Source organism: Podarcis gaigeae (assembly GCF_964106915.1).
Source record: "Podarcis gaigeae genome assembly, chromosome: Z".
NCBI lineage: Eukaryota > Metazoa > Chordata > Lepidosauria > Squamata > Lacertidae > Podarcis > Podarcis gaigeae.
Genome location: NC_139691.1, coordinates 13,636,492 through 13,652,493, shown reverse-complemented (window position 1 = coordinate 13,652,493; position 16,002 = coordinate 13,636,492). Strand labels below are relative to the sequence as shown.

The following is a 16,002-nucleotide window of genomic DNA, read 5'->3' as shown; positions in this document are numbered from 1 at the left end:
TCATTCATTCACCCCGCCCACTCTGGGAGGCTTGCAACACATATAAAACAACAGAAAAACATCAACCATTAAAAGGTTCCTTATACAGGTTGCCTTCAGATGTCTTAGAAAAGTCGTGTAGTTATTAATAATAGCATTTGCGTTGTAGGACTTCCGGGTCGGCGCCATCGCCGAATGGCGGACTCCCTCCGAGCTCCGGAGGGAGCCTGCTGGGTAGGGGTTGGGTCCTGCCGCACCGGCGACGCGGGGACCCTCAAAAACCATGAGCGGTGATGCCCATGGACCTGGTGACTCGGCGGGCACCGTTTGCGCCCCCCCGACCCGCAAAGGAGCCTTTTTAAAGGCTGCGGAGCGGGTGACGGGGGGGGGGTGCTATGAGTCCACTGCTTCCCCTGCCTAGCGAAGCCGCATGCCATTCGGCGGAGAGCAACGACTTCTTCTTTGGAAATTTTGGATTTGGATTAAAAAGAACAACCCGTGAGTAAATTTATCGGACTTAAAAGGAAAATTTGATTTATGAATTTGGAGCGAGCGGGGGAGGTGCAAAAAGGAAGTCCGCCCCCCCTGTTGTAGATGTCTTGACGCAAGGATTTGACAACTAAGATCGAGAGATGAGCTTGCTTATTTGAAAAAAAATTAACTTCACGAAGGGAAACTACAATAATTGTGCTGGAGGAGAAGATTGGTTTGTGGGAACCAAGATGCAACACCCCGGGAACCGGGAACGATCCGCTATGAGAGACTGGTGAAGAGACACAGAAACTTTGACAGCTGTCAAAGTAGCTGTCAAAGCAGGAAAATAAAAGAGAACTTTGTTACGATGGCTTTGCTGGTTAGATTTGTTACAATTTGGACATAAATTAGGGGAAATAAAGGCAACAAGTTATTTGACTTTTGGGTCTGATCTGGAAAGAAATTAAGTTACCATATTCCCTCTAGAGGGAGGTCGGGACATTGCAACAGTGGCAGCAAGTGGAAAAATACTATGAAACTGAGCAGGATTTGTTATCTCTTGGGAAAGCTGCAAAAACGAAGCATTATTTTGTCTACAGAGGTCTCTACACTAAAGGAGACAATGGATTTATCTATTGAAGAAAGGAAGGGACTTGACGTAAGTTTATGTTCCTGAATAAATAAAGCCTCTGTGGAGAACAAGAAGTTTCTGAATTAGAAGGTTTTTGCAGCAGAACAGGAAAAAGAAACCTGAGGAATAAGAGCTGGAATAAACTCGAAGTTGGAACATTTGGGACATCCAGACTTTAAAAGGATCAAGAAACAGAATTTGAGTTATACTCTTAAACATAGAGGTCTGGATGGAAGAAGAATGATCTTTTCTGAGAGTTTCTCCAAGATTGGACTTTCTGAAATTAAAAGCTATCAAAAGACGGCAAAGTGGAACTGAGACATGGACGTGGGTTCTCCAGGCTGGCAGTAGACAGATGGATGAACTTTGGGGATCGGAACCGGGGAAGGGGGGGGGGGAGATTTGGAACCCAAAGGCTGTAAAATTACATATTTTTTCTTTTCTTTTCTTTTTTCTTTCTTTCTTGTTTTATGAAAATAGGGGAATTCGTGGAAGGGAACTGGGGTCGATCTTAGGGAAGTATAAAAAATACAAGGAGAAATGGTTAAATAAGTTAAATTAATTTTGAATAAATGGGTTATTTATAATTATAATAAGGCTTTAAAATTTGGGGTAAGAATTTGTGGAATTAACTTAATGGAAATGGAATACAAGAGGGGGAGGGGGGGAGTCCTGGAAAGATGTCAATGAAATTAAGTGTAAACTTTGTTTTTCTTTTCTTTCTATCTTTCCTTTTTTATTCTGGAAACTTTAATAAATATTATTTAAAAAATAATAATAATAGCATTTGCATTGTAGTTCCACCCACTTTTGCCTCTAGCCCCTCCCACAAATGCTATGCAGCCCTTGGAAATTTATCCAGGGGGGAATGTGGCCCTTGATTTATAATACTGTAATTATTATTATTATTATTATTATTATTATTATTATTATTATTATTATTTATACCCTGCACATCTGGCTGGCCACTCTGGGCGGCTTCCAACAGAATATTAAAATACAATAGTCTATTAAACATTAGAATCATAGAGTTGGAAGAGACCACAAGGGCCATCGAGTCCAACCCCCTGCCAAGCAGGAAGCTTCCCTAAACAGGGCTGCCTTCAGATGTCTTCTAAAAGTCTGGTAGTTGTTTTTCTCTTTGACATCTGGTGGGAGGGCGTTCCACAGGGCAGGTGCCACTACCGAGAAGGCCCTCTGCCTGGTTCCCTGTAACTTGGCTTCCCGCAGTGAGGGAACCGCCAGAAGGCCCTCGGCGCTGGACCTCAGTGTCCGGGTAGAATGATGGGGGTGGAGATGTTCCTTCAGGTATACTGGACCGAGGCCATTTAGGGCTTTAAAGGTCAGCACCAACACTTTGAATTGTGCTCGGAAACATACTGGGAGCCAGTGTAGGTTTTTGAAAAAAAGTTCTCCACCCCTATGCTAATCCAGCCACAAGGTCATAGAAGAAAACTTAAGAGCAAGAACATCTCCAGGGCTCATCAGGTTCCAGTTGAAGACTTCCAAAGCAGAGGAGTCTACTCCTCCTCTTGGTAATTGGTTTGTTGCTAAACCTCTCTTACTGACAATATAATTTTCCTAACGTTCCATCTAAACCTACCCTCCTGTACCTGAAGCCTATGAGATCCACTTCTGCCCTCTGGAGCAGCAGAGAACCGTTTTGTGCCCTTAGGGATTTGAAAAATGCAATCATGTCCTCTCAACAACCCTGCAAGCGAGGTAGAGTCAACTAATCCAAGATACAGCAACTTGCCCAGAAATAGAAGTCATATCCTTGCTTCAGCCTCAGCCCCTCACTCAGCTTGGGTTCTTCCATTGCAAAGGTTGAGGCAGATTCTGGGGGCCAACAATCTTTTGGTTGAGCCCAGGGCTGCTGGGTCTCAGCTCACATGATGGCATATAGACCAGGGGGTGGAGCCTAACAGGATGGGGTGGGGCTTGGTCAACATGGAATGGGTGCTAGCAGCAGGGCTGGTCCTATACATTTTGGCACTTGAGCCAAACCACAAAAAGGCACACACACCCCATCACTATAACCAGGGAAGGAGTGAGTGAACATCTACATCAGGAACAAGGGGGATGGTGGGGGGGGGGGAATAAGGACATTCTTTGGGAACAAGGATGAGAGGAGACTAGCAGCACTTCCTGTTTAGCAAAAGGCCGCTGTAGAAGTGTAGAAGCTTCTACCACTGGGTAGAAGCGATAAATTTATTGGAGGGTAGATCTGTTTCCCCTCTGGGTCCTTCCACCCTTGTGGATCCTGCTTCATAGGTGGACCAGCCTGGCTAGCAGCAAAAGTTCCCAAGCAGAAACTAGACCACCCCATCAGTCTTAGATTTTAATATTTCCCATGGAGACTCAGAGAAAGATGCTAAAACCCTGCAGCTTTGGGTCATATTTTGAGATCTGGCACCCCTTGGGAACACCGCAATCCAACCAATAGCATGCACCTCTTAGATCTATTTCTCCCGCCTTTCCTGCTGGCTGGCCACTCTTACCCCAAACCAGGATGCCGTTGCCTCTGTTAGTCTTAAGTTGCGGACCAGAGATTTTTCCAAAGCAGGGATGACCGGGGAGGTGTAGACTAAAGCAAAACCAAAACTAAAGTTCCCAAGCACAGCAGCGAAGGTGGCAAGGAAGAGCCGATGGTTTTTAAGAGTCCTGGAAAGGAAAGGGAGAGAGAAGAGAACAATTATGGAATGACCAATGTGGTCCATCACGGATGTTGATGGCAAGAGGGTTCCTGTATTTTTATGAGTTTGGTGGAACATAGGAAGAGCCCGGCTGGAATAGGTCAAAATTGGGTGGCCAAGGCAGCCATTGGCAGCATGCCCCTGCCAGGCTGTCAGGCTCCTAGCAACTTGCCCAGGGTTGCCAGGTACTGGTTCTATCATTGAGTGGAGCCTTCCTCTTTTGCAGCTCCATCTTATCATCCTAAACTCCATGCACCTGCCCTCCATGCAGGCTGAATCCAACCCTCCAAGTCTCTCTGTATGGCCCCCTGAACTTTCTCTAGGCCTCCCACGGCTCCTAATCCACACCCTCTTTTAGTGCTTTTTCTTGGCTGAAATGTGTCCTTGAACTCTTATGTGTTAAGTATACTTGTTTAATTGACACTGAAATGGTGAATGCCTGTATGTATATTACTAAGGGTTGAACTGGAAATTTCCAAAACTAAAGAAGAGCAACAGGAGCTTTCTGCTCTCTAGCAGGTTGATGATTAACTGTTGATGTCTTCTGGTTTGTCTCGTGACTGACTTAGATCACATGAAAGCGATAGACTGATCTTTTATGCATATGTTAATCTGCGGGGGGGGGGGGGTGTCTCTGTTTTGTGTGAGTTGTTCTCAAGCAGCCAATAACAAAGGATGTGATAATGAGGTCTCTTCTAAAGGGAAAACAGCTCCAGGCTGTAATGGAGGTTGTGGAGAGACAGACCCTTGGTTTCATATTTTGTAAGAAGCCCAACCTGTGTTGGGACATGCACATGACTGTAAGGAATTGTTTTGGATGTATCATTAATGTTTTTGTACCTGTTTTGAAAGAAGATCTGATTAGTAAAGCTTTGAACAATACGTATGGGTCTGGGCAGAGTTTTATTCCAAGAGGAGTTAGTTTTAATGCATCCAATTGCTTCAAGCTGCACAATATTAATATCTGCAATATTATAATGCTTCTTGCTTTACGTGTGTTACTTCACCCGCTTTTCCCTCTGGCAAATCTGGCCATTGCTGGCATGTAACCCTTGCCAGAACTGAATGCCTTGCCTCAGGCTGAAAATGTTTTCTCCCACTCCTGGGTCACAGAAACACAAACAACACATTATCAAAGTACACGATGTTTTGTACAGGAACCTTAAGCTAAACTGTCAGCTCCCTAGCCACCACCACCAAGAATCCTGGGACCTGTAGTTTTCCCTCCACAGAGGCACAATTCCCAACACCCTTACAAACTACAGTACCCAGGATTCTTTGGGGGAGGGTGAGCCATGTGCTTTAAACATGCATTAGATATACTTTAAAAGTATGGTGTGGATCTGGTGCGGGATGAGGACTAGCACCTTAAGCCAAAAGTATTCCAGGAAAGTGGGATTTAAGGGGGAAGAGTTATAAGCAATAAAGGTGTACCTCTAGGCATAAGAAGGGGGGGAAAGGGAGATGAAATTAGCAGAGCTGTCTTAAGAGAGGCAGAAACTTTACCTGTAATATTCATTCTCCGCCTGCTGAGCATCTTTCTCCTTCAAGCTTTGATAATCTTCTCTAGGCTCCCTGCAGAGGAGCGGCTCTTTGATGCGGGGATCCAGGGTGGCTCAAGGTGTGCCTTTCCCTCTCAGAGAGAGATGGAGATGCAGCTGGGGGGCACAGAGCTGTTTGCCCAGTTGTTCCCACTCCCTCTGCACCAGGAGATGCTGTTTGCCTTCCAGCAAACCTTCCTTCCCCAAATGGGCAAGGAAAAAGCAGAAAAGGCAAAAATAATAGCAACTGTGGAAGAAACACCAAACAAAGTGTGCTATTGGGGAGGAAATCTCTGTTCTGGTTGGTCTAGCAGCAGACCAAAAAGAGGAAGTCAGGGAGGATGAGCAAACAGGGTGTAGAAATAAGATAACAGAGGAGATATCATGCTTGAGCTGGGTGACAAAGATAGGCAAATCAGATGGGTGGGATACAAATAATAAAACCATTATTATTGTCATTATCCTTGTTACATTAGAAGAGAATCTAGCTCCCTTGGGCTGTGTACATGGCATACATTTAAAACACACATCTCCAAAGGATCCTGGCAATTCCAGTTGACTCCTCACAGAGCAACTAATTCCCAGCAGCCATAACAATGGTGGGGGGATGTGATGCATGCTGTGTATGCAGTGTTTGTCTTCTCTATCCCCAATAGGTCTCTCCCCCAAGGTCAACTGGGGGAGGCTGCACCCTGCAGCTAAGCCCCTCCCACCATCTTCCCTCAGTTCCACCCATCCACCCACCCACCCACCCTGTTCTACCCTAACCTATGGGCATTCCAGTATCTGTGGCAAAAATCTTATCACATGCTGGATCCCTGACAGGAATTTTCCCAAGTCCAAGACCCCTTAAAGATTCCCACCCAGATGCTGCCTAAACAATTTCGCCAAAGAAGAGCCCATGACCCTTCCCAAGGAAGGTCTATTCTACTATCAAGCAGCTCCTTCTGTTAGAAAGTCTCTCCTAAGGTTCATTGTGAATGAGCAAAGCTTGACATAGGTCTGAACCCAGTTTGTTCCACAAGTAATTTATGCCCATAATTTTAAGTGGGTCCACTCTGTGTAGGACTAGTATTGAATACAACCCAACGCTTTTTTAATAGTGGAAATGTAGGACCTATTCTATATCTGCTATTGGGATGGCCCTACAGCACAACAGGCTTTCATTCAGTAGGTGGTGTATCTGTTTTTTACTAACCCACTGGTGGTCTCCCCCACTCAGTTGCCACAAGGCCTTGAAGGAGGGTGAAAGCTGTCCACAGGATCAGCCCAGCCATTTGACTGCAGCATCTATATCTTTCTGGGATTGGGAGACCTGTGGCCCTCCAGATGTTGGTGGGCTCCAGTTCCCATCATCCCTGATCTTCAGCGATGCTGGCTGGGGCTAATGGGAACTGGAGTTCAACAGCTATACACAGGGAAACTGAGGTTCTCCATTCCTCACAGATACACTGCAGCCACGTGGGATCACACCACATGAAAACAGCAAGCCATGTGTATGTGAGAGACTAAGAAGTCTCAGGGGCATTAGAACAGCCAACTTTTCTTACAAGCTTTACTCTTGTGCTATCTTTTTAACTGGCCAAAAGCACTGGGACTTCCCGAACCGCTGTGTGCTGGAAGTGGGGGAAACCACAGGCTGCGTTTCCCCCACCTCTCCATGGAAATAGCTCAACCTGTTGAATTTTTGCTTGGTGTGCAGGTGTTGCAGGCAATTGACTTAAAACAGGGCATAGGGCACCCTTGAGGGTGGTTCATTCTGGGAATCTCCACTTTCAGTGGAAACAGCCAGCTTGCTTTAGCTTTCCAAAAGAAGCAGCACAAACATTATTGCATAGTTACTGGTTAGGACTTGCCAAACCTTTGCTAATTTGTGTGGCTTGCCTGGCTGCTTCACTACATATTTTTAGGCACCAGGCAAAAAGCTTTCTTTTTAGCTGGGCTGATTAACATTCCATGTTCTTTTAAATGTGTTTGGTTGAATGGGGTTATTGGCTTGTTTGTTTGTTTTTTCGTTCTTGCTTTTATTATGTGAACTGCCCTGTGATCTTTGGATGAAGGGTGATATGGAAATTTAATAAATATCAATAATTATAATAGTTCAGCACCTGTGCTGTCTTTGAATCTTATCCACTGCACTTTGGGGGGGGGGCTTTAACATAACGGCATGGGAAAGCTGTGGCCTTAGAGAGGTTGATGGACTACAGTTCCCATCTCCCTCAGCCAGCATAACCTGTGACTAGGGCTGGGGGAGAAGTTAGTTTCTGCTCACATTTAAAGACGAATCTATCTGATTTGAACTTTCCAAAACCATGTGCAGATCGAAACGCAGCCTCCCTTCTCGGAATTTTGCAAGCCAGATCTCCAGTCATGTATTGTGTACAGAATTCTATATATTGGCTTGAAGTGTGCATAAAGATGTCTATATTAATGGGAACAAGATACAAAGATGTTGGGGAAATTCCTTTGCAAAAATGTGTGTATCAGGCAAAATTGCATAGCAAACTGTTTATATTAGGAATAATTTACATCAAAAGGCTGCTGAATTTCCAGGAGACGTTGAGACGGCTAGAGCGCCGGTGGCGGATAACTCATTCCGAATCTGACCAGACACAGGTTAGAGCTCAATGTCGAGCCTACCAAGTGGCAATAGTGACGGCGAATAAGACTTTCTTCACCGCCTCTATTGCATCTCCAGAAAACAGCAGCAGGAGACTTTTTCAGGTGGTTCACAATTTAGCGGAACCACCTGCAACATCAGGGCCCAGTACGGGCCACATGTTCTCCTGCAATGATTTTGCAAAGTTTTTTGCAGATAAAATCGCTCAGATTCGGGAAGAAGTAGACTCCACCGTGGGAGCGGGGCCGGGGCGGGAGAGTGCTAGAGTCCTGTCTAGTCAAGTTGTGTGGGATCAATTCCAATCTGTTACCTCCGAGGATGTGGACAGGCTGCTTGGACGAGTGAAGCCAACCACCTGTCTCCTGGATCCTTGCCCATCCTGGCTTATAAAAGCTAGCCGGGAAGGACTGGGCGATGGGCTTCGTGGGGTGGTGAATGCTTCCCTCCGTGAGGGAGCCTTCCCAGACCCGCTGAAAGAGGCAGTTATTAAACCGCTTCTTAAAAAACCATCTTTAGATGTGGCCACGATGGCCAATTATTGCCCAGTCTCAAACCTTCCATTCTTGGGCAAGGTGATTGAGCGAGTGGTTGCTGAACAACTCCAGGCACGCCTGGAAGAAGCGGACCATTTGGATCCCTTCCAGTTGGGATTCAGGCCTCATCATGGGACTGAAACTGCCTTGGTCGCACTGGTTGATGATCTCCGGTGGGCTAGGGACAAAGGTGAGAGCTGTTTCCTAGTTCTGCTGGATCTCTCAGCGGCCTTTGATACAATCGACCATAACATCCTTCTGGACTGTCTTGAGGGGCTGGGAGCTGGGGGCACTGTCATACAGTGGTTCCGCTCCTTCCTCCTGGGCCGTGTTCAGAAAGTGGTGGGGGGGATGAGTGTTCAGACCCCCTGGGCTCTCACTTGTGGGGTGCCTCAGGGTTATGTCCTCTCCCCCATGCTTTTCAACATCTACATGCAGCCGCTGGGAGGGATCATCAGGAGGTTTGGGCTGGGTGTTCATCAGTATGCAGATGATACCCAGCTCTACCTCTCTTTTAAATCAGAACCAGTGAAGGCGGTGGAGGTCCTGTGTGAGTGTCTGGAAGCGGTTGGAGGATGGATGGCGGCTAACAGATTGAGGTTGAATCCTGACAAGACAGAAGTACTGTTTTTGGGGGACAGGAGGCGGGCAGGTGTGGAGGATTCCCTGGTCCTGAATGGGGTAACTGTGCCCCTGAAGGACCAGGTGCGCAGCCTGGGAGTCATTTTGGACTCACAGCTGTCCATGGAGGCACAGGTCAAATCTGTATCCAGGGCAGCTGTGTACCAGCTCCATCTGGTACGTAGGCTGAGACCCTATCTGCCTGCAGACTGTCTCGCCAGAGTGGTACATGCTCTGGTTATCTCCCGCTTGGACTACTGCAATGCGCTCTACGTGGGGCTACCTTTGAAGGTGACCCAGAAGCTACAACTAATCCAGAATGTGGCAGCTAGACTGGTGCCTGGGAGCGGCCGCCGAGACCATATAACACCGGTCTTGAAAGACCTACATTGGCTCCCAGTACGTTTCCGAGCACAATTCAAAGTGTTGGTGCTGACCTTTAAAGCCCTAAACGGCCTCGGTCCTGTATACCTGAAGGAGCGTCTCCTCCCCCATCGTTCTGCCCAGACACTGAGGTCCAGCTCCGAGGGCCTTCTGGCGGTTCCCTCACTGCGAGAGGCCAGGTTACAGGGAACCAGGCAGAGGGCCTTCTCGGTAGTGGCGCCCGCCCTGTGGAACGCCCTCCCATCAGATGTCAAAGCGATAAACATCTACCTGACATTCAGAAGACATCTGAAGGCAGCCCTGTTCAGGGAAGTTTTTAATATGTGACATTTCAGTGTATCTTTTATCTTTGTTGGAAGCCGCCCAGTGTGGCTGGGGAAACCCAACCAGATGGGCGGGGTACAAATAATAAATTATTATTATTATTATTATTATTATTATTATTATTGGAGAACTTAAAAATAAATAAATCGCAAACCAATGTGGAAAGGGAGACTTAAAATGGAGGGGGGGGTGAGAAACAAAAATTGATAGGTTTGCCCATCCATACCTGCTAGTAACAATTGGTGGAGGGAGGTTTTTGAGCATGGCCAGAGTGCATCTCTCAATCCACAGAGCAGCAGGAATTTGCCGTTACGATTGCTGGTTCCTCTTTTCTAAATGGCAGCATCATATATTGTATATGCAGGAGACTTTGTTGTCATGCTGGGAAATGTTTCATGCCCTTATTTTTTGTTTATAACATATTTAATTTTTTTGCACTGGAGCACAGTAGTGGGGGGGACACACACAGTGTATAATAGGTTGCATGTAGGGACTTAGCTGTAGTGTATTTGGTTGCATGTATCTTAGTAACAGAGTACATTTCTCACATTTGAAAAGGTGCTAGGTTAAATCCTCAGCATCTCCAGGTCGGGATAAGAGAGATTCCTGCTCAAAACCCAGGAGAATCTCTGCTAATTAGTGTGGATCTAGATGGAACAATAGGCCTGAATTACTGTAAGGCAGCTTCTGATGTTGCTGGGATGAGATCAAGCCAGGTGTGACTTCTCTGCAGAACCTATACAAATGAATTACCATAAGCCCTGGCTTGTATGCACTCATTATGTGTTACGCCCAAAACTAAGACATACTAGCTTTAGGACCTGGGGAAAACTGTGCCTTGGAGGGAGGAGATCTTCTGTTAGTTGCATACCTGTGATAACATCTACCTGTATGCAGATGAGAGGTGTCTGCAGGGAAGTTGGTGGTGCCAAGTTGAAAGAGCAGTGGGCAACTTGAAATGCAACAAGGGAACCTTTTCGAGGGGGAGTGGAGTGTGCCCCACTTGTATGTGGAAAAGGTGGTAAGTATTTGCTCCTTTTCAAGACTTGTTCTCCTTGGTTCTATAATAACTTTTTTGGGGAGAGGTAGTGGGGAACGAACCATTTTATGTTTCTTGCAAATCTAGAAAGTGCCAAGAATCTGAGAACTTTTGCCAACTTTTGCGCATACAGCAAAGCATGAAGTAAAGGTGAGTCTAAACATCTCAAGAATGAAGACAAGAGGCGATCCCAAATATTTTCAGTAAATAAAACCAGACATCATTTTTGGGGTGATGGGCAGATAAGGTTATCAGGTTTTGCACAAGCGCCTGTAGCTATGCTTTTAATAGGCATTGTCTGAGCTGCAGCCAGAGGAACATCAGAAGCTGCCTCAGTCCAAGCCAGATAATTGGTTTATCTAGCTTGCCTTGTCTACTCTGACCAGCAGAAGCTCTCCAGAGCCTCGCTTGGGGGGGGGGTGTCTCTCAGCTCTACCAGGAGATGCCATTGGAGATTGAACCTGGCACCTTCCACATGCAAAGCAGATGCTCTACCACAGAGCTATGGCGCTTTCCAGGAACACAGGATACCTGCTTTAGCCCAAGTACTGATCAGCAACAGCAATCCAGAATTTTAGGCAGAGGTGTCTCCCAGCCCTACCTGAGGTCCCGGGGACTGAACCTGGGGCTTCCTACATGCAAAATGGTGATGCTCTTCTACTAAGCTACAGCCCCTCCCAATAAGATGGCTGAATGAATATTGTTAAGAGTTTGGTCAGGGGAAGACCCCCGCCTAAACCCAAGAAATTAATTAATCCAGCTAATGTCTGGGATAGGAATGGGAAATGCAGGCTACAGAACTGTGTCAGAAAAGGAATCCATGGGCCAGCTTATGCAAACCAGTCTGGCCTGGCTGGTTGAATGCAAACCATTATGAAACAGTGGCCAGGTACTATACATCAAAGAAGGTTCTCAGGTCTGTGCAAAACAGGAGTGACAGGGAGGGGGCGCTGAGGTGACAGGGAAAAGTATAATTTCACAGGAGGCTTGGGCTTTTGGCAAGAGGTGTGCCAGGAAGGAGAGCAAAAGCTAGTTCTCCATGAGCTGATGGGAAGGCCAGAATTTTATGTGGAGGGTGTGGGTGTGTGTAGAGGTCAGAACCACTTTGGCACTGGCTGGAGGAGGCTGCACCAGGATACCACGAGCCATGACTGGCTGCTGTTTTGGACCCAAGTTTGCTGAAGATATGAGAGGGGCAATGAGAGACACACCTGGGGTATAATGTTCAGCAACCCCTCCATGGCAGATATCCAGGTGTAAATATGTGTTAATAAGCCATATTTCTTAAAGATACTAGCCTCTGCTGTGCCTCAATCTTCCCAACAGAGACACAACCTGGGTAAACACTTGGAGCCCCAGGAATCTCTTACAGCTCATGGGTATTGGAGTGGCATGTAGCACTGGTGTTAGATGTGGGATCTGTGTTTGCCCGAGAGCAAAAGTGAATGGTAGTGTGCATGCAGCTGAAGAACTATTGCCTTTAAAGTGATTGAATATACACTAGTGGAAACCCAGCAGAGAGCTCTTCATTTTTCTCCCTCTTTAAAACTTTGCCTTTAGCCTACTTTGTCCCACCTCACTGGAATGGCCAATGTTTATTGATCACTTTGTAGACAAAATGGCACCATTCTCTGAGATCATCCTATAAAAACTGCCAGGCCTTTTTTTTTTATGGCTCATAACAGATCATAAGAGTTTATTAGCATTTCAGTGCTAACATTCCCTTTATTGCCAAAGTTCAGAGTCAAGTGTCGATCCTTATATAGCCACATGACAACACCCAGACACAAGAAAGCAGAAGTTGTATCCCCAAACAAGTTTGGAGGAACCCCATTGTTTGCAGAAATACAAAAATATGGGGGGGGGCAGAAATGCTAAATTGAGGGAGCTCCCTGCCCCCCAATACTTCCCAGTTAGGACTGAGTGTACTCACTGATCAGCCTCCTTGGAGGGTTAGTAGAGGCTGGTCCACTGGACATGTAGAGCACTGCCTCCACCAATCTCACCATGCCCTCAGCCAGCCCCCAACCTATCTGCCTTCTTACTTGCTGTCAGTCTATGCCAGGGGAAGAGGGAAGTTTTTAAACTCACAAGGGTATAAATAAAGGTCTAACAGCCTATAATTTCATGCTTTACTTTGCTGCATGTGCTGTGATTTTTAAATCACTGCTGGGGTTCTGTCACCAAAGAGTACAATTTATTTTTGCTCCTGTGGGAGGAGAAGGTAAAGGTAAAGGGACCCCTGACCATTAGGTCCAGTCGTGACCGACTCTGGGTTTGCAGCGCTCATCTCGCTTTACTGGCTGAGGGAGCCAGTGTACAGCTTCCGGGTCATGTGGCCAGTGTGACTAAGCCGCTTCTGGCAAACCAGAGCAGCGCACGGAAACACCGTTTACCTTCCCGCCAGGGTGGTACCTATTTATCTACTTGCACTTTGACGTGCTTTCGAACTACTAGGATGGCAGGAGCAGGGACCAAGCAATGGGAGCTCACCCCATCGTGGGGATTCGAACCGCTGACCTTCTGACCGGCAAGCCCTAGGCTCTGTGGTTTAACCCACAGCGCCACCCAGAGAAAGGAGGAGAAAGGTGGAGCCAAATTACTCCCCCACTTTCCCATGTGTCTCTCTCTCTCTCATTACCAGCATCTCCAGGTAAAGATTGGGAGAAACCCTTGCCTAAAACCCTGGAGAGCCATTGCCAGTCAGAGTAGACAAGCCTGGACTATATGCATCAGCCGTCTGACTTGGGATTAGGCACTTACCTAAATTTCAGTCTCGGCAGCCTACTTTGTGTATCTGACAAACTGGGCTCTTGTCTATGCAAATGTTTGCCACAGAGAATGTGTTGGTCTCTTAAGGGGTCTTTAGGGGTCTTGGCTGTTTTTGCTACAAGAGGCTAATTTAACTGGGCCACTCTCCTCTTTTCCTTCTCTCCATACTCAGTAGGTGCCAGATGTAAGAGAGATGTACCTATAGATGAAGATTTGTGGGAAACGACCCTCTATCCAGAGAATGTCTCAAGACATGTCTGCACTCCAAGCTGAAAGTAAGTCGCTGGTGTAGGTGTGGCAACTTCTTGGCATTGTCTTTTGCATGTGATGTGCAATAAACCTTTGGAACTCCCAACCACAAGGTGTTGCAATGTCCGCTACCAAATAAGGCTTTTAGGTAGAGGCAAATAGCTCTGTCTAATGATAAATCTGCATGCTTGGACATAAGCACTTGCAACATAATTTATCCAGGGAGGTCAAGGTGGCATACACACTTCTCCTCCTGTTGCTTTTATTCTCACAACAACCCTGTGTGGTAGGTAAGGCTAAGAGTGTGTGACTGGGCCCAAGGTGACCCAGCGGGCTTCATGACTGAGTGAAGAAATGAACTCTGGTCTCACATGTCATAGTTTAGCATTCTAACCACTACATCACACTGGCTCTCAAAGAAGGGGTAGAGTTTTAAGGGTACCAAAACTGGAGACAAGGGCAGCCACTGGGGTGATTATTAATGCTTCTCTGTATTAAAATCAATCCCTCAATCCTGACCCCACAAATAAAAAGTTATCACAGCAGGCAGAGAAGTTCCAGCTATGTTGGATTTGGACCTGCAGGGAACATTCCAAAATGTGACCCTCTTCCTTCAGAGTGAAATGGTACAGCCATACTATTTCAGGTCTCTACCACCTTGTTCAGTGCTATGCTTTCGTGTGTGTGTGTGTGTGTGTGTTGTTTTTAAGACCCTGCTTATGAGCTTTCCTTTCCTTCTCTGTGCTAGAAGACCAAGACATGCAAGGGATGTGGAAAGGTGTTGATGATGAGGAGACCTATTTGTTTGACTGTAGAAACTTCCCTGAAGAACCGTGTTGTGAATCCTGGAAGCGTGCAGAGATGGAGGCCAGAGAAAGGTCAGCTCCTTCTGCCTCTACCGAAACCCCTGCACCAGACCTGCAAGACTCTGATTTCCTCCCTTCTGTTTCCCTTGCTGCCTTTTTGGCCCTCGTGTTTGTCTTTGTTTCTATGATCCTGCTCCATCATGGTAACAGCCACTTATCCTTGGATGACTACAGGGCTGCGAGCCCCACCAAGAATCAATTGCCCAAAAGCCGGCTTGGACTCCTTCGCCTTCTCTTCCCAAACCAGCCAGAAACTACGTGGCAGATTCTGCAGCAATACATATGTGGCCAGCTGGAAGGGACAAATCCTGACAAACCTTGGGTCCTGGTCACCGCTGGGCTGGGTGATGCAAGAAGCACACTTCTGTGCCTCACCAAAGCAACTCTTTCCCTCCTGATGGAGGAGAGTGCCGTGAAACTTCGATATCTCGAGCAAAGTAGTGTCTGGCTTCCCTGGAGGGGCATCCTGGAAAATGGGACCTGTGATACCTCTGCTGCAGAGATTTATGTGGGGCAAAGTCTTGTACCTTACGGCATAATGGTGTCCACACGGAGCTCTGTGGATGGAAAACGGTTGGCCACCAAGATCAACCTTGCTGTTCTGCTGAATGGTATCAAACGAGCACGGGAAGAGTTCCTCCTCCAAGTCTTCACTCCCAGACTGGTGTCTGACATTTTGAATACTGTTCTCTTTGCTGATAGGGCAGTGGATAAATTGGTGGCTTCTAATGGGAGCTTCCTTGTCCTCCTGGTAAGGTCTGAACAGTATTTGGAAAGTGGTTTTGTTTGCTGAGGAGCAGGTGTCTGGAACGCCAACACTCTCAGAAGAGGACACCTTCCTGTCGATGTCTAGTGTGGCTGCAGAGTAACAAGAGAGTCTGGATAGCATGCATTAAAAAACAGAAGCCACTGTTCCTTGGGTTTTGAAGATTATATGGGTTAAGAAACTTTCAACCTGAATTGTGACATCAGGAGCACTACCCTGGTTCCAGTCAGCTTATTCCTGAAAATAAACACACCCAGTATTGTCTACACTGACTGGCAGCAGTCCAGATTTTAGGCTGGGTTCTCTCCCAGTCCTATGTGGAGATGTTGCAGGAGACGGATCCTGGCATCTTCTGCATACAAAACAGATACTCTGCCATTGAGCTGCAGCCAGCAAGCCTGGAGGATTAAATGCATCCTGTTTGTCCGAATCACTGGCTGGCCACTCACACACCTATGGAAAGCCCAGAAGCAGGACCTGAGTGCAACAGCACTCTTCAATTTCTAA

General features: G+C 46.7%; 2 protein-coding genes across 4 annotated transcripts in view; one reads left to right on the top strand and one right to left on the bottom strand.

Moving 5' to 3' along the window:
* Window positions 1-12,851, bottom strand: part of SLC2A6 (solute carrier family 2 member 6) — a gene marked incomplete at both ends in the record, with an annotated part of 25,496 nt that extends 12,645 nt beyond the window's left edge. The window contains 3 exon segments of the mRNA XM_083723198.1: window positions 3,586-3,748; window positions 5,287-5,395; window positions 12,776-12,851. Of these exon segments, the coding sequence (XP_083579324.1) occupies window positions 3,586-3,748; window positions 5,287-5,395; window positions 12,776-12,851 (348 nt within the window).
* LOC310836207 (uncharacterized protein) lies at window positions 10,733-16,002 on the top strand. Of its 3 annotated transcripts, none has more exons than XM_083721126.1 (3): window positions 10,733-10,824; window positions 13,787-13,889; window positions 14,615-16,002. In XM_083721126.1, the coding sequence occupies exons 2-3, from the start codon at window positions 13,820-13,822 to the stop codon at window positions 15,520-15,522; spliced, it is 978 nt and encodes a 325-aa protein (XP_083577252.1). In that variant the 5' UTR covers window positions 10,733-10,824; window positions 13,787-13,819; the 3' UTR covers window positions 15,523-16,002. The 3 variants fall into 3 exon arrangements, with proteins under 3 accessions (XP_083577252.1, XP_083577250.1, XP_083577251.1); XM_083721124.1 differs by having other exon boundaries at window positions 14,612-16,002; XM_083721125.1 differs by lacking the exon at window positions 10,733-10,824 and adding an exon at window positions 13,436-13,495 and having other exon boundaries at window positions 14,612-16,002.